This window comes from Phyllostomus hastatus, unplaced genomic scaffold, assembly GCF_019186645.2.
Source record: "Phyllostomus hastatus isolate PE091 unplaced genomic scaffold, TTU_PhHast_1.1 phas_contig_17, whole genome shotgun sequence".
NCBI classification, from domain to species: Eukaryota; Metazoa; Chordata; class Mammalia; order Chiroptera; family Phyllostomidae; genus Phyllostomus; species Phyllostomus hastatus.
The window spans coordinates 5,694,136-5,716,968 of record NW_025333664.1 but is presented as its reverse complement, the minus strand read 5'-3'; the positions used below and the strand labels follow the sequence as shown (position 1 = coordinate 5,716,968).

The window sequence follows — 22,833 nt, the reverse complement described above, 5'->3', positions numbered from 1 at the left end:
TTGAGAATCTGGTGAGAGCCACAGATCCGCTCTCCAGAAACAACAAGCAAACAACTGTGCGTTTACAAACACACACACAAAAGTTTGTTTTCAGTGTCACACGTCTCTCGTCCTCGCCGTAAACTTGAACAACTTAAGTAACAATTGCTCCTAGAAATTCCAGGCTTCACCGACTTTCCCGTAAAGCCCGGCCAAGGTTAAGAATTAATTGTTGGACTGAGGAGGCCCGTGGTTTCCTTAGACCGCCGAAGTTCTGATTGTTTCCGGCTGCAGACTTCGGCCATCTGGTGCAGCCCACGGAGCCCTCCGCGGAAGGAACGCTTGTAAAGGCAAAAAATAAAATACATAGGTTTAAAAAAATTCATGGAAGCACAATTATCAAAAGTTAAAGACAGCGCTTTGCGATAGTGATACATGAAGCTCTTCCTGTGCAAGGTGGGCAAAGTAGGGTTCCAATTGTTCGTATGGAAAATAGTGCAACATTTAATAACTGGTAACACGAGAACTCACTGGGTGTGTTCCGTCCGTACCCGCCACCGGAAGCCCGCCTTCGCCCTACTCTGCGCATTGAGTAGCACGATCAACACCGCGGCTAATAACACCGTCCTTTCAAAGGAACGAGTCTACCTGGTATCGCAAGATATTTGCCACAGCTGTAACGCGACAAAAGCTGTGACATTTTGGTGACAATGTTGGCGCTATACATCGGGAGGCTGCTTCTACTGCTACGAGGTGGTGTCCACCTCCATTAGGGAAGGAAATGCTGGATTTTAGTTAGAGGTCGGTGAAATAAAAGATGTGATTTTTTTCCTCCACTCGAGATCACGGATCCCGTGAACTCTGTGCACAGATGTCACCTCCTCGTGAGGCTCCCCGGGCCCTTCTCGGAGCGGCCACCCTGGCGTTCGCCCTGGGACAGCCCCAACTTTCTCCTCATCCGGCTTCGCTGTCCTCGGAGCACACGGCTTGCCTGCCCTGGGCGCGCACTGGCACGTGCTTTCCCCCCGAGTCCTCGCGGGGTCTGCCTTCCGTGTGCGTGCCTGTCCTGGGGTCTCTGTCCGTGTGTCTTAACGTCCTCTTCTTACCAGGATGCCAGTCAAATTGGGTGAGGCCTCCACTTAGCTCTTTAAAAGTTCTGTCCCCAAACCCAGTCCTACCCTGAGGCATGTGGGTGAGGACAGCAGCACAGGAATTTAGCAGGGGTGGGGGGGGGCACAGTTCCATCCATAACACCAGCATCCATGTGATCAATCAATCCTTCGTCATCCTCATTCCTTCAATGTCAGTGGCTGCTTCTCACGACCACCGCCCTGCCCCCGGCCCCGGCCTCGGAGGGAGCAGCCTGCGGCCCCGGGAGCCTTCCCTGCAAACTTCCCCGAACCCCCTTCGCCCAAAACAGAAGGGGTCCACCCTCCTGCTTCATTTGTAGCTATGCTGGGAAGGACGGAACGTTTTATAGTAAATTTTATAAGCGAGACACTTAAAATACATTGCGTTGCTTCCCAACAGCTGATTTGGGGGTGGAGGAAAGCCTTGAATTCCTTCCAGGAAACAAGTCCGGGTGGGTGTTCTTTCGGAGCGTGAGCAGCATCGCAGGTAGAGCCTCAGGAGGCTCCCAGGAGGCAGTGCGGTCCAGCGGGAGGAGAAGTTCTAATGAGGGCGGGGGAGGAGTAAACAGAGGAAGGTTCAAATCCAGGCTGCACCTCCTACCAGCCACAGGGACCCTGCCTTCATTTCCCACGAGCCGGATGATCCTTGGTGGAAAGGTCCTGGTGGAAATACCCACTTCAGGTGTGTCTCGGGGTCCCTCTGTACCCCACCCGCCTCCCGCAGCGCCTGGTACAAAGTGAATCCTCATTATCTAATAATAGCAACTGTTATTAGGGCTGAAGTACAATCCAATCAACACTCCGCAGGGACCGAGGGTCTAGGATTCTTAGTTTGTATGGAAATGCGGTTGCTCAGTCGTTTATCTGAGATGCAACGAGACTGTTGGGTCTGGACGCGTAAATAAGGGCGGCCGTCTTTAGAAACAGCCGCGCATTGTGGGTTGGTTTGTGCGGCGTGCTGGAATTTAATCTACATAGAAATGCAGATTTGGAGGAGGGAGACACGGAGACGGGGAAGGGAGTGGGGCCGCTGTGGTGGAATTGAACTTGTCATGTGTTCTACTGAGTCTCTGCAAGACGGGTTAACTGATTAAATGGTAGTAATCAATCAATCAGTCAATCAACTGTGCACTACTCAATCTGGTGCAATTCTCAGTCTTGGTAGCACATCAGAATCCCCCGGGAAATGTAAAAACCCAGTGCCCAGGCCTACCACAGACCAAGCCCAGCACCATCTCCAGGGACAGCCCAGCATGGAGTGGGGCCAGCGTGGGGACCCCGCTCAGAGGCAGGAGGCACAGCCGACAACTCCGTGCCACTTAGTGGCTGTGAACTTGGGCAAGCCACTTAACACCCCTGAGCCCTGGTTTCCTCGTTGGTCTTGAGGGCGGAGTCAGATGTAAGTGGTTGAACACCAGGCTCTGGGACGGGGACAGTAACAAGTGCCCTCGGCATCATCATCCCATGGATGTGACGTTCGGGCCTTCATGTCACCATCGGCAAGATGGTGGGGGCAGGGAGGATCCCTGAGGCCGCTCATTTCCTTTCTATGATTCTACGGAGGCAGAGCAAGGGCAGAGGATGACGAAAAGCTCAAGTGTCTTCACTGAGCGACACCCCCGGGCCAGGCACTGGGCCGGCATCTCATTGAACGTGGCAGTGACCACCCCTGCCCTCCTGAAGGCCAGTGGGAGAGGCGGGCTCTCAGCCAGTATTCACACACACCAAAGCATCACTCATGACAAGTGGGAGGTAAGAGCAAGGCCATCTGGGGACCTGGTCTAGATTCTGGGGTAAGGAAAGGTCTTTCTTTGACATTTTAGCCAGAGGATGAGGTGGGTCAGGATTTATCCAGGCAGGCGTGGAAGGACACCCCCAGCAAGGGGCACAGCAGATTCAAAGGCTGGGGTGGGCGGGGGGAGTGGGGGCCTGACTTTTTAGGAGCTTTTGTTTAAAGCATAAACAAAAAGAACATCTTTTTTTCTTAAAGCATTGCACGGGACTTGGACTTTCCAGAATGTTCTTTGAGGGTTACTGGATAGAGTCAGATGAAACTAGGTTTGTGATACAAACAAATCTTGGCCTCATTGCAGCTCCTCTAGGCGATAGCTGTGTGGGCAGCAGGACACTTTCACTTCCTGGGCCTCTGGTTCTTGGTTTGCAAAGAGGAAACACTCACTCGTATTTTCCCAGTCCATTGTGAAGATGGTGATTATTACCAGCCATCGAATTGGTGAAGGGTGACAGTTATGATTCTGAAGCAATATGGTATGTTGGTGACAGAGGGACCCAGGTTCAAATTCCAGTCTGCCACTTCCCCAACTTGTGATCTTGGTCCCATTGCTTAAATCCGTCTGTCATTTTCCTGACCTCTAAAAAAGGGATTTGTAAGAGTTACCTTTGGGGATTAGGATACACATAAGAATTAAAAGAACAGCAGTCAGCCCTGGCTGGTGTAGCTCAGTGGATTGAGTGCGGGGCTGGGAACCAAAGTGTCCCAGGTTCGATTCCCAGCCAGGGCACATGCCTGGGTTGCAGGCCATGACCCCCAGCAACCGCACATTGATGTTTCTCTCTCTCTATCTCCCTCCCTTCCCTCTCTAAAAATAAATAAATAAAATCTTACCAAGAATAGGCACCCAATGAATGAAACCTATCATTGAAATGAAGGGAGCCCTGTGCTCAGTGGTTTGGGCATCGTCCCACAAAGCAAAAGGTCACCGGTTCAATTCCCGGTCACAGCACGTGCCTGGGTTGCAGGTTTGGTTCCACTCAGGGCGTGAACGAGAGGCAACTGATCGATGCTCCTCTCTCGCATCCATGTTTCTCTCCCTCTCTTTCTCCCTCCCTTTCCCTCTCTCTAAACATAAATAAAATCCTTAAAAAATACATAAAAATAAAGGACATGAAGGGAGACTCTTCTTGGAAAGCAAGAGGGTTGGTCTGAGTTATCTAAACACGCGTCTACCCACTCACCCCCTTTTCCAGTGTAGACACGGCAGGAGCAGGGCGGCCCTGGACCTCAGACCCTGAATCACAGCGGTGAGAAAAAGGAAATAAATAAAACACCTCGGCCTGTTTATCTCCCATCCTCGGAAGGAAGGCATGCCGTGCCTGTGGGATGGCAACAGCTCCCAGGGAGGCGGCAGTGACGTCCCCTCGCTGTGTCCACGCGGTGAATCTCGCCCGGTCCTCGGCCGGTTGCCATAAATAACACTCTGCCACGCACTCCACTTAGAGAGGACGGGTCCGTCGTGAATCACGTCGTCGGCACCGTGGACTCGAGGCTGCCCGGGTGGTTTATGGACGTGTTTGCCAGCAACAGACCTCTTTCAAACCATTTAAGTGCCCTTTTGGAGTACGCGAGCGTGGCTCAATGCAAGTGGGGACGGGAAACCGCTTCCTTTCCCTGGTCTGCGGCCAAGCGCCCGACGCAGCCAGATGGGAGAAGCATCTCGTGGTCAACACCTCGCTGCCAGGCACGACCTCCTGACCATGGCTCCACCCCAGGGGTGTTTCCTGTACCCGCCCTTTCCACTTCTCCCTGGAGAGGGCAAAAACAGCTGGGCAGGTTTGCAGTCCTTGTCATTTTTCGTGACACAGCTTTCCCAAGCAACGCGCCTCCATGAGATTCTAGTTAGTTCCATCGACAGCATGAAAGGCTGGCTGCAGAAGAGGTTTCAAAGTCAGACAAACCGAAGTCGAAATGCTGGGCTCTCCCACTTGCTCACTGGGTGACCTCAATTACATTTCCTCGCCAATGCAAGCCTGTTTTCTCGTCGGTAAATGGGGACCGGGAGATAGTCTGTCAGGCATTATTGTAGAGCCCCGAGTCGATAATGAGCACTTAATACGACGGTGGGTACCATGACTGCTTTCTGCCCCGCTCTTAATATCCACCTCAAATATTTTGAGATGCTATTTTATCCTTTTTTGTGCATATGTAAAAAGGGAGAACTTCCCTTAGCTTCACATCTGAGTTGACAACTGATTTCTCTTCAACATTGGTTAATGTATGAACTAAAGAGCCTCTCTTCTGCTTATTTTTTTGAAATCTCCAGAAAGAAAAAAATAATCCATTTCCCAAGACCTGGTGATTACTTATTTCTCACACATAAGCAGAATTTTATATGTGTACCTTTTTATTTATTCGACATCTTCCTCCACGGCACTTTTAAGGGACTATATTGTCTGCTATGCAATAAAATCACGAAAGAAAAAGAAAGTCATTTTTTAAATCTACATTCTACTGAGTATTCATTGTGGGGGCCAGGCACCATTTGTGGAAGATACTCTTGTTATTGTGATTTTGAAGAATGGGAAACTTAGGCTCCAAAGGGGTGAGTCGCTTCCCCCAATGTCCCACAGCTAGCAAGCGACAGAGACAAAGTCTCCACAAATACCCCAAAGGAAACCGAGAGAGAACACAAAGAGAAATTGGTGGGTATAGACTGGAACCTTAAGAGGAAACACAGTTGCTAAGTTGGGCCACCAGTTTGCCTCTGAGCTTCCCAGCAGTGAAAGCAAAAATGGACACCTGATCCAACCCAGGACTGAGCGTTTCCAGCAGGAAAATGTCTATCAGGATTTCAGAATACACGAAGCTCTCCTGATACTTCGTGTCTGGCAGAAACATCTTGCAAAACTTTTGTGATACTGGAGAGTGCCAAAAAGACAAATTGGAGGTTCCCATGGTAAAACCAAATATTTAAAGCCGAAATCATTTCTTTCTCCGTGTGCGTGTATGTTTCACTTAATGCTGAGCTCCATCCCTTTTTAATAATCACTCAATCCAAGCTCTGTCAAAGCCTCACACTGAGAAGAGACTCGTGTTAAAAGCTGGTGGAGGGGAGGGAGAGGAAAATGCCCCTCTTGGCCTTCTCACATTTATTTAGACTGACGTACCTTTGGTTATAATTAGGGATAACTGGGCAGCTGTTAAGGCTCCGCAGTCCCATCATTAGTTGTCCAGAGACTTTCCTAGGGCAAACCCTTCCGCCATGGCTTTTATTCCTGTTTCTTAGCTGCTCGTGTAGCCTGGAGTGGAAGAGTGTGCTTGAAGGAAGAGCTTTTCTGCTGCCACAGAAATCTTCCAAGCTGACACTCAAGGACACACATGACACCGACTGACAGCACGTGCCCCACTCTCAGGAGACCCCGTGTCTTCCTGACATTTTTTTGTTGTTGTTGTTCTCCGAGACGTCACGCCGTTTCTGCCAGTTTCACTCAACAGCCGTTTTGCACGTGGTCGTGATGAGGTTTTAAGCCATCTCCAGAGTTGCCCGTTAAGTAGACAAAAAGGGAACGCATTTGCTTAGTGATTTCCCATTCACCCGCTCTGTTGTACACTTGAAGCTGGCGAGGCAGGCTGGAGGTCAGCATAGAAGACGTTTGCTCTGGACCGATAAGAACCCGCAGCGAAACCCTTCACCAGCTGTGGGGAGGTCGGCAGTTGGCTGGATCATGCATTTGAGATACGGATGATTTATCACAAGCCGTGCTTTCAAAAGAGGAAGTTCAAAAGTTGAGATCTTTTTTCCCGTGTGTCGATTACGACCCGCGTGCTATCCGTCTTTAACTGTTCCAAGGAGAAGAGGAGCAAGACCAGTAATGTTGCAGTATTGCCTCCTCATCTTCAAGGGTCTAATCCAGCACCGCCGTGGACAAAGAATTTGTGGTCTTGTCGGTACAGATCTGACACCAGGAACAGTTAGTTCAGTGGTTAAGAGTAAAAGCTCTGCAATCTAGAAAACATATATTCCGATGGGTTCTTGGAATATTCCAAGCCACATATTTTCATGGCGCCTGGGATAAGTCCCTTCAACAACCTAACCTTCGGTGTTGCGCCCCGTGATGTGGGGTACCCCTTTGGATGGCTGAGATGATTAATGGAAACGACACATAAGTGGTGGGTCCACAATGAACACTTGTGGGCGTTCCAGATACACCACTTGCACACTCTGTCCCTGGCGCAACCTCTCTGAGGTCCGATAGAAGAGAGAAGAAGGCTCTCTCCCCATTCAGAGGCTCAGCCCCTTCGTTCTCTCAGGCTTAGTGTGTGACCTCCCCCTCTGAGAGCAATTAGTGCCTTTTCAGTGACAGGAAATCTACTGGGAAGAAGGGAATTAAGAAAAGGCAAAAACACCAGATAACATGCAAAAATATCCACCTCCTCACACGAAGCTGTGTCTGGTGTATAAAAAATATTTGATGTGTTTAAGCGGAGCTTTTATTTATTCGAAGGAGCGGAAGGGGTCCACCTAAGTTTGAGGGCTTCCACACACAGAGATTTCTCCTAGGAAAAATTAGGAGAAGCGCTCATGATGAAATTCAGCCATGTAGGTAAGTCCATTTGGATTTTCAAATTGTAAAATCAATTTGGAAAAATATGACCTGTAGGTTTCTCCCAGGATTACATGGTTAAAAAATCACTCGTCTCCAATCCTACTCCGCTTTCTTGTCACGGTCTTCCTTAGAGACACCCTCTATACACGTGCAGCATTTATATTTCACTCCCTTCTTTTCTGTTTTAAGAAGTCCTGAATGAGGAGGCGGGCGTCCTGGCCCACCACTTAACCACCACGGGAGCCAATTTTCTAAACCCCCTTAGCCTCAAGCTCTGTATCATCGGCTGCTGGTATTTGTCCAATGTATTTTAGAAGACAATTCTATGAATGTGCTCTGGGAAAAAATGTAAATTGCTTCCAAACAGCCGAATAAATTATTCTTTGAAGTTGAAAGTACTAAACAGATGGTAAAGCTTCTTGGTGCCCACGTATGTTTCCTCGGACTGGTTTTTCTAGCTTCCTCCGACTGGTTTTTCTAGCCTCTTCTCTTTTTCCTTGAAGGTGTGTTCTAAGTTGTCTCTGACAAAATTAGAGAAGTAAGGATTTCAGATCATTCTTTTTTTTTATTTTGTGTTGGTTTGGTGATAAACACTTTTTTTAAAGATTTTATTTATTTATTTTTAGAGAGGGAAGGGACGGAGAAAGAGAGAGAGAGAGAAACATCAATGTGCGGTTGCTGGGGGCCATGGCCTGCAACCCAGGCATGTGCCCTGACTGGGAATCGAACCTGCGACACTTTGGTTCTCAGCCCATGCTCAATCCACTGAGCTATGCCAGCCAGGGCTCAACACTTTTAAAAAATGTTTGCCCATGTTGGAATAGACAGACCTCGGATTATTATCGTTAAGGCGTCACTCACACAACAAATGTTGGTCAGGTCCCTACTGCGCGCCAGACTTTGGCTAACGTGATTGGAATGCTGCCATGATGGGCAGGCTCACCATCCCCACCTTTCTGGGGTTTATAGGCCGGTGCAGGGGGCAGGGTATTTTTTACAAGAACTTAGTCGAGTCCAATGGGTAAGAACAGACTTCTCTGAGGCAGTGCCACTTCCACGGAGACTTTACGATTGAGAAGTTGCTCACGGAACAAAGAATGGGAGGAACAGCATTCTAGGTGGAGGGAACAGCACCTGCGAAGACCCTGAGGCAGGTTTTGACTGGCTGTCAGAAGGCCAGTGTTCTTGGCACATTTCAGCAAGGGCGGAGCCCAGGCAAGGTCAGAGAAGTGGCAAGGCCCAGAAAGTTCTGGAAAAACAAGGGGTTTCTCTCTAAGCGCAGAAGAGGCCACTGAAGGGTACACTGGGAGGAAATGGGCAGTGACCGCTTCACTCCAATTCAAGTTCTCCTAAGCTCATTCTGTCTGCCCCACAGAAAGGGGTGGGCTGGACGCAGACAGGAGGAAGGGGTCCAGTGAGAGGTTATGACAGCCATGGGGGACCAGGCGCCCAGGCTCAAGCCGGGCTGATGGGGGTGGAGCTGGACCTCGAGTCTGCAGAGGAATGCGATGACTAGGTGCTGAGGATGACCCACCTTTCTGGCCAGAGCCACTTGAGCGGTTTGAGGTTTCATTTCCTGGGAAGGGAACTGTTGGAGGAAGAACACGCCGGGGTGGGGGAGTTCAAGCGCCCTGCTTTTGAAAAAGTGACCTTGGAGGCCCTTGGAAGGTGTTTGCTCACACAAGGGGCTCGGAAAGCCCGTTCTACAGACGAGTCCGGAGTCGCAGGCAGAAGCGTGCGGGTGCCGTGCCACCTTACGGAACGGGGTGCTGCTGCGTGGGACGGACTTGGGCAGAGCAGGGGCCCTGGCCCTCGGCCGGCCCAGCACGGCCAGTTCCAGACACACATTCTACACTTTCCCCTTTACTACCCAGACATTTAGAAAATAGATCGAATGACCAGCCTACCACATGATTTCACAAAGAAACCATCTTAAGCTGTGACTGTACAACACAAAAATTCGCTAGAACGGGACTTCTCGAACTGGACTGTGCGTCTCATCAGCCGGGCATTTTGCAGCAACACAGACTCTGAGTCAGCACAGCGGGACCAGCCCAGCATTCTGCGCGTTTCTGGCAGGTGACAGGTGATGCCGGGGACCCCACGGGGAAGAACAAGGTCCTCGGAGGGACAGTGAGGGGCGTCCGGCGTGGGCAGATTCCTCCTGCGTGGGATTCCCCAGGAACGGGTCAGCGGCACCAGCAGACCATCTGGGGGCTGTGGAGTGGGCCTCTCGAATATCAGCCGCGGCCACGCCAGGGGCGACTTGACTTCCTAAAAAGGCAAAGACTCCCGCTAAAGTTCCAAGTCAAACGTAGTTTCTCTCGGTTTGCAAGGTAGCTGCTTTATTTCAGGACAACGCAGCGTGTGTGGGATCGTGCAGAAAAGGCTTTGCGTTCAAATGTCGAATGGAGTTGGATTCTAGGCTTCATTACAGAAATGCCTTCCACCTTGGTCCGTGGTTCCGAACAATGAATGACTTTGTTGCCTCCCCCCGGGGACACTGGGCAATGCTCGGAGGTGTTTTAGGTTGTCACACTCTAGGGCAAGGGGCTGGTGCTGGAATCTGGCAGCTAGGGGCCAGGGATGCTGCTCAAAATCCTGCAATGCACAGGACAGCCCCCACGACAAGCAATTCTATGCCCCAAAATGTCCAGAGTGCCAAGGCTGAAAAATCTACAGAATTTCAAACATGAGGGACGACCACCCTGTAAGAAGCTCCCACACGTTGCAAAGTCCTCCCACCCCCAGCTCCTAAGCGTTAGATGCTAGCGGTGTGCCCAGCACGGCGGCGGTCACGCAGCACGCCAGGGGGGGCGGCGTGCGGCTCTGAGGACAGCAGCGCGGCGTGGAGAAGGGAGAGGGCAGGTGCCGCTGAGCGAGGCCAAAGGGGACGGAAGCGCCAACCAAAATGACTTGCCACGAGGATTAAAAACTCTGGCAGGGCCGAATGAAAGTGTGCGTAACCCTGCACATCTGTCGGAGGCTCTGTAATTAATACAGAATAATTACATCTTCCCGCCTGGCTCTCCCTCACAAACTCTGCCTAATGAACACTGCCAATGGCTTGGTGGATATGTAATTAAAATTTTTATTTATTTCTGTTTTATTTTTACAGGAGTAGCTCAGCATATTAGGAAAAAAAAAAAAAGAGGGGAGAAAAGCCCGTGTCGCAGCCAGGCTGGCCCCAACTACCATTTAAGAGGCAACCAAGAGTCTTCGCTCTCTTTTTTTCCCCGTAATTCATTCCACAGGCTTCATTCCGGAAAATGAGAAATAAAAGCACCGGTTGTCGTTGCCCTCCCCCGCGTTTTCTAGTTTTAACTTTCTGCCAGGGTTTCATCTTTAGGCCTAAAGAAAAATAAAGGTGTTTCCTCTTTTAAAATAAGGAATAACAAGAAAGGGTGCAGTGTCTCAAGGTGGACCAAGATTCAGGTCTCCTGTTTACCGTCCTCTTCTGGTACAGGAGCACTGACCTTCCAGAAAAATCTACCACGCCCATCAATCACGGTGGGATACGAGGAGTTCTCTCAGATGGAAATAACATCATAGCCGGGTTTTAACAGAAAGACACTTGGATCTGGAGTCGAACTGAGTAACTGCACAGATGTTCTTGGGGAAACGGCTCTAAATTATTAATAATGCCAGTGGCTAACACTTTGGTACACCAAACCGTCACAGACAACATAAAAAGCAGTGATTTAAGAGACCAAGGGAAAAGAAAAGGAAAGAAAACCCGAATCTGAAGGGCTTTTCCCAGCCAGGCGAGCCCAGCCACATCCCTGGCTGCACGGTACAGATGCTCTTCCCTCCTGCGCCGCGGCCTCGTCGCGCCGACGGGAGGTCAGGTCCAGCCTTAGCGTGAGTGGCATCAGATAAACTTGGAAAATGTCCAGTTGTCACTACAACGGGACCCTTTCCTGCTGAGACTCAAAAAAAGCCAAGTAACATGAGTCCAGAATCTCAACCTGAGATCTTAGGAACCCACCGACTTCCTTGGTTTTTGCACAAGGGTCTGTCATGCGGGAGTTTTCCAGAAAATGACACTCACGTATGTTTGGGAGCGTTTTGTAGGGAAGGAGCGTTTTGTGTGTCGAGCAAATCTGGGGAGCAGTGAGTTACATAAAGACCTGTCGTGCTGTGCTCCGTTTCAATTGCGGAATTTCTCAGAGTCTTTAATATGCTTTGGTGTATTGTGAACTTCCAAAGAGGAGACTATGATACAGGAAAATTATCTTCTTTCTCCTTGCTCCCTTTCCCAGACCTAACCTTGTCCTAAGAGAAACCCAGACAGAGAAGTTTGGGTATTGATCTAATCTGTTACGAGTTCAAGGAAGTGATCGATGACACAAGGTTCTGTGAAACTGCCACCATGTTAATACCATGGTCGGGGGTAGGAGGCGAGGGCTTCAAAGACCTCATGGGAAACTGCACCCTTTACCCAAGAGTCCTTCCTGTTTCACAGTGTAAGGCACTTGCACCCTTTAGGGAAGAGAGGCATTTGTCATTTTTTTTTTCCCATTAATTTGAGAGAGAGAGAGAAATGTTGATTTGCTGCTCCACTTACTCATGCACTCTGGTTGCTTCTTGTATGCGCCCTGAGCTGGGATCGAACCCACAACCTTGGCGTATCAGGGCAACGTTCTAACCCACTGAGCCACCCAGCCAGGGCCTGTCATGCTTTTCTCTTCCTCTGCCCCAACCCTTTTCCTACCTTCTCCTGACGTCATCGCAACTTCCGGCCTCTGCTTTCTCTCTCTTTCTTTGACCCATCTCTCTCCCTTCAACCATGTGGCCGTCCTTCAGCTTCCCAGACCTGCCAGTGGGTTCTGGCCAAGTCAAAGGAAGGACAACTAGCTTTTGTCTCTGAAACACAAGCCTTGTGTGGAAGGGAATGTCACCTTCCACCAACAGTGACCGTCTGTCATCCAGATAGGGTGGCACCTGAAGAGAGCGCAGGGGACATCCACAGGGGAAGGCCTGAAGTTTAAGCCACTCTCTGCTGTGTGACCTTGGACACGTCATGAGCCTCTCTGAGACTTTTTTCCCTTTCTTTTTAAAATGAGATTCTTTCAAGGGTTAGTGGTCATATATGTAAAGTCCCTGGTATTTGGTAGGTATACAGTAACTGGTTGCTAGTATTATAGTCATACTGTGCTTTACACATCATTTATATTGCCGGTTATGGTTATTTTGCACATAATTTCTCTATATACATCAAATGTCATCTAATCTTCAACTTGTCTTTATTCTTCAAATGGCAATATGGAAATTTTCCTTTTCCAAAAGAGTAAATGTATGTTGGGCCAAGGTGTTTTTTTCCTCGCTGAAATGAACACTATTACTAAATCAGCAATTTCCAACCTTTTTCATCTCATGGCACACATAAACTAATTACTAAAATTCTGCAGCACACCAAAAATATATCTTTTGACAATCTGACAAAAAAGGGTGTCATTCTGATTAATTTATAAAATAATAATAGTAATTACCTACCTTTTTTACTCCAAAATTACTTTTTAAAAAAATCAGGTGCCTTTACTTGTATATAAGGATTTCTGGTACCAAGAATGAACCAATCAGACACAATCTTTCTATGCGATGTGACCAATAAGATGTAACTCTATTGTATGACCTATATATTTATGGTTCAGCGCAGGGCATTCACACCCGACAGCTGTTGTTGTGTTGGCTGTTGTCATGTTTTTATTTTGCAATCTAAGGGAAAAGAGGTCAGTGCCCCTGAGTAGTCAGGTATTGCATGCTTTCAAAGTTCTTGTGGCACCCAGTTAGAAATCACTGCACTAGATAATAAGATATAAACAAGGAAAACCACCTTGTTTTAGGAATTATACAGATATTAGAAGTTAGATTAGAAATATATTAGAAATAAGTTATATAAGTACCTGTATAAGAAATTATAGGCATTTTTACAGTAATCCAAATGGCATATAACCTGAAAAAAATTTTACTTCACCCACCTCCCACAGCAAAACCCACTTTGAGTAGCACTTCCCCGCCACAAAAATGACCTTATCTTTTTTATTTATTTTTATTTTTCAATTTCTGTTGTCATACAATATTATATCAGTTTCACGCGCATAGCATGGTGATTAGAGTTTTACATAACTTCTGGCAGGGGTGTGAAACTCATCTTCACCAGGGGCCACATCAGCCTCGAGGTTGCCTTCCAAAGGCCGAATGTAATTTCAACTCCTTCACAGTTAAGAAGTAGTTACATTTATAGAGTCCTAAAATTATTTTGGCTGGGAGGCTGATGTGGCCCCTGGTGAAAATGAGTTTGACACCCCTGACTCACGGAATACTCACCACTGCAATTCTAGTCCCCATCTGGAAAAACGGTCCTACTTCTGACTCAAGAATTCCACACGTAGGAGTGTACGCTTGTGGAAATACGACACACTGAAAGGCTTTAACCCAAAGATGTTCCTCACAGTGTTCGGTATTGCTGAAGGAAATTGGATACAAATTAAATGCCTGACATCAGAGAAGGGTTCGGTAAACTCTCACAGTCAGTGTAGGAGAGAGAACTCATGCGGCTCTGTACAACGAGGCCTGCAAGTGAAAACACAGAGAGAGAAATAGTACACAGTGGGCAATTACAACTACGTAGGCCTAGCAGAGGTGCGCGAAGAAAGCACTAGAAGAAAATTCAGTAGCATGTGAAGAGGAGCTCCCCCTGGGTGGTAGGGCCAAGGGTAACATTTTGTGTGTTTCAAAATGCTTTATGATTTTTTTTAAATCATGCATTGTATTTTTATTTTTAATGGCAGCTAAATGCACGTAACAGAAACTTTATCGTCACCTTAATCATTTTTAAGTGCATATTGTTGTGCAACCACCACCAGCATCCATCCCCAGACCTCTGCCATCTTGCAAAGCTGAAACTCGGCACCCCTTAAAGAGAGGTTCTCCACTCCCCCGTCCCCCAGAGCGCCTGGCAGCCGCCATTCTGCTTCGTGTTCCCATGAGTGTGACCACACTGGGTACCTCACATCCTTAAAAGGATATTTTATGTGTCCTTTTATGACTGCTTTATTTCCACTTAGCATAATGTCCTCGAAGTTCACTCATGTCGTAGAGTGTGTCAGAATTTCCTTTCCTTTTCAAAACGAAACAATATTATTCCACTGTAGGAATAGGCCACATTTTGTGTATCAGGCCGTCCACCGATGAACATTTGGATCGCTTCCACCTTTTGGCTGCTGCGAATAATACCGCAATGAACACACTGTGCAAATCTCTCTTCCCCACATTATCTTTTAAAAGTTTTTTTTTCCCTGAATTGGCTCTTCCTTCCTGTGTCCCAGCACCGGGTTCTGTCACACACTAGACTGGTCTGTGACTCTGTGCAGAACGTGAATACCAACAAAATGCTCTAGGTGGGCAATTTGACTGCCTGGGGGAAATGACACCGCGGGCTCTGCCTCAGACAATAATGCATCTCTTTTTGTTGTTGTTCTGATTCCCGTTACAGGACAAATGCCTTAGTTTCAACTTTCCAGCCTGGATCCCCCTCACACTGAGTCCTTCGCTGCACCGCCCCGCTTCTGACATTGAACTCCTGACACCCTGCTCTGAGAAGACTGCCCAAAAAACCCCAACAACAACAACAACAACAACAACAAAAAACACCCCAGCCATTTCTCTTCATCCTCACTAACAATTTGGTAATGAAGTATTGATTTCCACTTCTCTGCTTATGGACGATATTAGATTTTCATTGATAAACTGCAATGGGGCTGTCTCATCTCTGAGGTCCTCTTTTCACTGTCACGAGAAAACAAAGTGCCACTGAAGAAAAATAATGCCTGAGAACATTGATGTCCTTATTTTGTCAGTTTGTAACATTTGACAGGAAAGGGTGGGGGGAGTATCAGTCTCCATAGTTTAATGTCCAAGTGGGCTGCACTCGATGTAGACGCCTGGAAGCTTACTTTTCATGGTAATGTCCACTTCCTATTTATAACCCCTCTGGGAACGTTTGTCTAAAGGAAATGTTTCTGTTCAGTGCAACAATTACGGTTGCACCTGGATTGCCCAGTCCTGCCCCTGCACTAGGGAGCCATTCATCACCGCAAAGTGGAAGAATTATTAAGTTAAACCAGACTTTGAGCCAAGAAAACCTCTGAACGATGTTCATCTTCTGTGAAAGTTGTTCAAATAGTCAGGCTTAACCATGTTGTTGCCAAAGACTTTTTTTCCCTGTGCAGTGCCAGGCACCTTTATTATCATCACGCTCTTCTCATTGTTTTTTCTGGTTTGGGTTGGTTTTTTTTTTTTTTTCTTCAAGTAATAGTTTCAAGCCTGCACCACTGTCATATGAGACCTGCAAATTGGGAGGATGGGGGTGGGTGGGGGACTTGGTGAGATGCCGAATCGGAGAGGAAGCAAGAAGATGAGATCATGGCAGGGTGGAAAGTTCAGCAGCAGCCTTTTCTGGTAATCTCTTTCTGCTGGGCCCATTGTTTATGGGCTCGGAAACGCAGCTCAGCTTTAGGAGCAACAGAAAGCATGAAATAGGGTGTCCATTTTAAATGTGTTCCTGCAACTTTTTTCATTAAAACTTGGAGGGCCCAATTTTAATTTGTGGAATATTCCCGTTAATAATGAGATCTAATTAAGACATCCATTAAAAGCCCGTTAAAGTTAATTTAACGTAAAAATTCCAATAGAACTGTATTAGATTTTCTCCATTAAATTAACGTTATGGATTTTTAACGGATGTCTTAATTATACGTTATTATTAACAGGAATACTGTATTACACAGATTAAAATCAGGTCCTAAGTCAACGTGGAAAAGCTAAGAGCATGTTTTAACATTAAAAGTCTTGCATACCTGGCGTGCACTCTGGAAATGCGAGGGGTACGTCTGTTTGCTCTCGCTGAGCATTTTCTATATGACTGAAAGCAACCTATCGTAGATAAATCCATCACTGCGTTTAAACAATGAATTTCCTTATTCTCAAAGGACAAATAGGTCTGGATTGTGTTCTAACCTGCTACTCGGTGATGGGTGAAATGTTTAAACTGTTCTAGGCACAACACTAGGAACTAGATGATTGTGAAACAAAAGAAATATTTTTGTTGTTGTTGCTTTAATGACCAAGGTTATCACACACCAAAAAAAAAAAAAAAATCTCAACACCAAGAAAATGAAGCCAAATGTACCCCATTCACCATTTCTCACGGAGGCCGCCTGTTCGAATTGTTTTCAGAATTTTGACATGATCCCTAAATTCAACATTGGGATTAAAAAAAAAAAACTTCTTATTTACCTCCTAGGGAAAGTATTGCCCTTATGCCACATATAATAGCAAATTGCTTTTTTTATGGCGTGCATAACCTAGATGGGAAAAAATATGGCGCTTCGGGGAAGGAGGGAAAAAGTAAATGAAGTTCCAGGAATGTCATTCTGAAGTAATGAGGCATGGACAGAAAATACACCCCTCACATCATCGGATTGAGATGGCAGTCGAAATAGCTTCATCGAGGTGTCAGCTCTCATCCATCAATCAATCACCCACAAGGAAACATCACCACAGTACAACGGGGCGGCTTTTATGGGATTTACTCATGGGCACAGGGACTCGCGGCTCAAATGTAGTTCTGACATGAAAAGCAAGGTGCTGATATTATTTTTTATGATGGGAGGATCATAAAGTGAATTGAGAACAGCGAGGTCTGTCTTTGCTTAACCTATTCAACCAGAAATGAACGGAGCTCAACTGGAAAGGCACAGTCCTGGGATGGGTGAAGATTGAAGGGTGGACTGTACTGAGCCCTGTCCTTCAAGACCGAAATTCTATTAAAGGGAAATCAATGCATTAGCATTGGGGTTCTTGAAGCTGTTATAAACCGCCCGCTCCGACCCAGGGGTATTCGACAAAGTTCCAGAATTCAGATTCTGCTGCAGAGTCCAAAGGCAGATTGTGAGCTCGTGTTCCAACCCTGGGGGTGGGGGGGGGGGGGGGGGCAGGGTACAGTACAGGGCTCGACTCCATGGACACAGTTTCTCTTCTAAGAAAGAAAAAAATAATAATAATAAATCATCTGCTTCAACATAGAATCTATACGGTTTTGTTAGTGCAATTTCTACGGAGGGGCGGGGTGGGAGGCGAGAGACAAAAATATTGATAAATTTGGTAAGACTCATGACTCGTCACTTGGTAACCGTAAATGTCACCACTGAGGGACAGCTGCTCCTGTTCTTAGAAACGAGATCTGGGCTTGTGCTGTGAAATACACACAAATTCTTAGCATATTCCTAGAGACCAAGCCTGTCTTCATTTGGCAAGCCCTGTGAGGCTTCTAGAAACTTCTTTCTGGGGGGAAAAAAAAACCTAAATAATATAAACTCAGGAGAATGTTTTTATCTGCGTTCATGCCATTCTTTTCCCCTCCGTGAATGCATGTAGTTCTGATCCACTGGAACTTTAGAAACGGAAAGGAAGATGACGCGCAGATCACACAGGAGTATCTCCATTCGGCCGCTGACCCCCGGTATCAGAGCTCCGGGAGAGACTGCCTTTCCCTTCCCACCCCTCCTTCTAGCTAAGGCCACCCATCAGTTGCAAATGGAGACGTCCACTGGGAAAACTGCATAGACATATTTACATGTTCGGTATTCGGCCCTATTTTGCAGTTCAGCAAATCCACCCAATAGACAGCATGTCACAAAACACTGGGATCACAAGGCGGAACAGCAAACACAATGTGTTCAGAAAACTCACCCAAGAAAGTCTTAGCGGGCAGCTACGTGTGCACAACAGGGTGGTGGGCGCCCTGGGACACGGCGGTGAAGAGTTCACACACGCCCCGGTCCTCTAGGTGTCTGCGACAACTCCAAAAGACACGGACACCAGCCGCGGGCGGAGGAGCTCACGTGGGGTCCCACTTCCCTTATGTTACTCGTGCTTTATTTCTGTTTTTCAAAAATAATATTTCAGAATAGGGGGTTCTCCTTCTGAAAAGCATACAAGGAGGAAATAGCTTAAAAACAGGTCAAGGCCTAGAAGCAGAATATAATCAGAGAATAAATTGAATAGCCCAGGCAGTCCCCACAGAACTCCTTTGAGGTCACCAACAGATTTCTTAAAGCTCACCCCCAAAATGTGCCCACTTAGTTGTCTGAGCCTTGCATAATTAATGTCACAGGCACAAGCCACTGAACATAATCAAAATGCAGAAAACAAGCAAGTGTGCAATGACTTATTTGGGAAGGATTTACGTAACTCTGGTTAAGCCGTGAGGGAGTGTAGGCGTGAGTGCGTGTTGGATTTCACTGTTATTCCCCAGGGTCTATGGAGAGGAACACAGTAGGAGTCCATGATCTTCGGAAAGTTTTCACAGTCAGTCCAAAGAGTACAAGGCCTTCCAAGGTGCTCGCATTCTGTTACTTTTCCGTCTGTCGTTCCCCCAGGTTATTTGCGTCCAAACCTTTTTCGTCGGGTTTCATTTTTCAAGCTTATTAAATGTTTCTGCTTTTAAAAACCCCATTAAAATGTCATTTTCGCATTATCTCCTATTCTCTCCAACAAGAATAGAAGTGTGTTGAAAGCTAAAACACTAATAATAAGGAAATAAATTGGAGGCTTTAAACACACACATGTACATCTCTAGTTCTAAAAATCAATACAAGTGTATCTATTTTGAAAATGCATTAGGCAAAAAAAAAAATCACAACTGAACTTTGGTTTATGTTTTTTTTTCCTCTGTGAGATGTCAAAATGCTAATTTCACTTTCTCTTTTCCAAGACTTTCTCAAAATATCCATGAAATACTTTTAGGCAAAGATGGAGCAGGAGAAAGAGATACAAATCCATCCCCCTCAGACCGAGAGACAAGTCTTCATTGTAGGCAAGCATTAAACGTTTGAAACTCGTGAATCCTCTTTAGAATTTCTACAGGACAACTTTACCTCTTCATCCCAAGCAAAGGCCACTTATCTCCTGTGGTTTCCTGTGGCAGAGTCAGAGGCCAGGAAGATACACGATGTCCAGGCTAGAGTTCATCCCCTTCCGACGGTAACGAGCAATGGGCTAAGGGGCGTGCGTGTTTCCCCCAAAATTATTCATGCGCCAGGCAGCCCAAAGCTTCAGGGAAAACTAGGAATGTTTTATGGATTAGACAGGGGCTGTTTTTTTTAAATGCTGGCACCAGGTGGAACGCTAGTTCTGCGAGAGGACCCTGCCCGTTTCCTTTGGAAAAATAGACGGCCAGCAAAACGGCTCTTCCCACAAACGGCACCTGATCTGGCCCCTGGTATCTCACAAGTGACGGTGCCACTAGCCATGTGATTCTCATCAAGGCCTGTTAAAAGAACCGTCTGTCCAGGGGGAGCAGATTAAATATCCACGGCCCTTTGGACGGTGTTTATTTGCTTAAAACTGCTTTTGGAAGTACAAATAATAACTCTCTTGTGAGAACTCCCAAGAGAAGTTGAAAAATGTGAACAAATGCATTACTTAAAGAAAAAAAATCTACCACTCCCTCACCTCCTCCAGAAAATAAATTTCAATGTGTTCACAGAATTACCTCGACCCTGAAACCTGCATTCAGGTATCAGTCCCCAGGCAAGGCTTTTCCGGTTACAGGACTTGAACAATCACTCGATTATCTCTCCGACGTGAAGACTCTTTTCAGTAATAATTTCACTTTTTAAATGACCCATATAACATCCAGGAATTATAAATGGGTATGTGTATTTTTTTAAATACACGAAATTAAACTGGTCTGCGGGGAAGAAGTATAAACTCTTCCTGTTCTGCACTGAGATAAATACTAGAAAAACATTTCAGTGTTAACAATATTTCGGGCTGTAACACATCAGATGCTACAATGAGCAATGCAAGTCCAAAAAAGCTTCCATACAAAACAATTCTCATTTGGCTCAGGGTTCTTAAAATGTCGTGAGAGCTCGGGAGACAATGTACTTTTTAGTCTCTGACGGACTGGTATCTTTCTGATCTTTTCTGATTTTGATTCCTAACAGCCAGGCACTGTCAGCGTGAAATCATCAACTCCCACAACCCTTTAAAATCCACGATAGTTGATCACGCACAGCCTCTGCACGGGTCAGTCTGTTCTCACCCTGCAGAATGCTTGTAGCTTTTTAGAAAATTCCACATCCACCATGTTTATGTTACATAATTGCCGCTTTACATTAATTCCACGTTTTTTTTCCCTTTTCAAAAAGGCAGTGGGGGAGGTCGGACGGAGTGAGTCGGGAGAATCACATTCGTCCTCGCTTTGAAGGAAAATGTTTATTTGCCAGCGAAGAAAGGCAAACCCATTTTTATATTAGGAAAGCAGACTAGTCATTTTCCAAAAAAAAAAAAAAAAAAAACCGATGGCAACCATAACCTGTCGAATGTTCCTGTGCAAGCGCACTAATTTTCTACCGCCTGCATGCTGTAATATAATAATACATTTGCCTGTATCCTCGGAGGAGAAACCAGGCTGTGTTCCTTGTGTACGATGCAGCTTGGATGGCTGGGAACGTAAGCCTCCCGTGCATTTTTATACTGTATATATTTGTATATACTAACTATATTGCCATGTATGAACACAGATTTTGTTATATTTGCTTGTTTCTGTTTCCTACCAAACTGGCCCACAATGGGGATTCTTTTGTATAGAAGAAAAAAAAATATGCTTGTAATTTTTCCTGATCATTCTCTTTCAATAGCTTATGAAAGAATTCGATCTGAGTTTACAAAAGAAATTCTGAAACCCAAGTCTGTCTGTGCATGAGCCCTGTCCGGGTGCCGGGTCTAGGGAGGGACCGGCAACCTGGTTCAGAGTTTTTCTTTAAAGGCATGCTCCACCCCTTGGGAAAACCTCAAACTCATCCGTGTAGAATTGCCCTCTTTGTATTTTATCTAATAGTGCCTGAAAAAAATTTTTTAATGTCTTCTTAGAGGAAGAATTCATAATTGTCAAAATTTGAAACATTAGCTTAATTTTGTTTTTATGACCTCGCAATTCTTCTCTTTATTTATTCGGTCGCTGCTATAATGGGGCCCCAGGCCATTCCCGACATCGGCATGTTCTTCTTCTGCATTAAGGATGTTTTTAAAATTACGGAGATTATTGAGCCAACAGGCTGTTTTAATCAAAACCATGTTTCACTTGTTTTTGATGATTATAAATGGTCCTTGCAATGAAGAAAAAAAAAAAAACTTTTCTGCCAGGAAAATTATACCACCCTGTGGCCAAACAGATTCATCACAGATAGGCATCCGTGCCCACTTTCCTGGGATCTGGAAAATTCTTCCCTTGGCGGGCCACGTTACCTGGGCTCCCCATCGTCCTGAACGTTAGCGCTCCGTGCAGTGACTGCTTGCAAATTTCCGAGGGCTTGGCCACCTCGTCACGGGGCCCACAGACCGTAAACAGCCCAGCTGAAAATGACGGCTTTGCAGCTGGAAAGAACCGCAGGGATTTTCAGAAAAGGTGCTCCTGCGTGGTGTCCCTCCGTGCCACCCTGCTGTCATTGCTCCTAATTAGACACAATCTGGTCTTGCTACCCCGTATCACTTAAATCAGGTTAACAGAAACATTTGGATCAGCCCCTTGCTGGATAGAAATGACTTGGGCTGCATTCAAGATGCGTGCCTGTATATCATGCTGCAGCAAGGAAATTATCTCTAGAAGGAGAGGGTTTTTTTTTTTTTCATATAATTTTACCAGTGGAAATAAATTCCGATGGTGGAGATGAAGAAAACCCTTAAATTATATCACCGAAGCCATTATTTTTTAACATCTAAAGAGGTTTTTTTTAAAGAAAATCATTCTACTTTGAGAATTGTAATTAAAACCCTCAATAATAGTACTTCTCTTAGCTATTGTGAGAAAAAAATAATAACAACACACTCACCAAGGTGAGGTGGAGCCCCTCATTTCCATCAGAAAGCGTTCTATAAGTGTATTATTTACATTTTCAAACATGATAACTCTTTTCCTTTGTGACAAAAAAATAGTCTTTTTTTTTTCCCTTCCCACTCAGCAGTTATTGGAAATAGACTGTTTCCATCTGAAATCTTATCATCATTTGCATCAGGAAAGCCGGCAGCCGGCATGGAGGACGTGGGTGCGTTCAATCACGATTTGCTGGAGGCTGCCCCCCATTCTCATGCCGCAGCTCCTGAAACACCCTTCGGAGCCCCAGCTCCCTGGGAGCCCCCGGCCCAGGCCCTCCACGCCATGAGCCTGGCAAACGGCTTCATTTCCGTCGACGCCAACTTCCGCTTTGGCCAATTGAAGAAGAAAAGAAAATTAAAGGAGAGGAGAAGAAGAAAAAACACAGATGCACTTAAAACATGAAAAGAATTATTTATATGATAAAAATATATT

General features: G+C 46.2%; 1 protein-coding gene across 2 annotated transcripts in view; it reads left to right on the top strand.

The window, feature by feature from the left end:
• Positions 1-15,066, top strand: part of TSHZ2 (teashirt zinc finger homeobox 2) — a 403,707-nt gene extending 388,641 nt beyond the window's left edge. For both annotated transcript variants that reach the window (XM_045833061.1, XM_045833060.1), the window contains exon 3: positions 14,953-15,066. In XM_045833061.1, coding sequence (XP_045689017.1) covers positions 14,953-14,954 — 2 coding nt within the window. In that variant the 3' untranslated portion in view covers positions 14,955-15,066. The remainder of the gene's footprint in view (positions 1-14,952) is intronic.
• Positions 15,067-22,833: the final 7,767 nt, after the last annotated feature.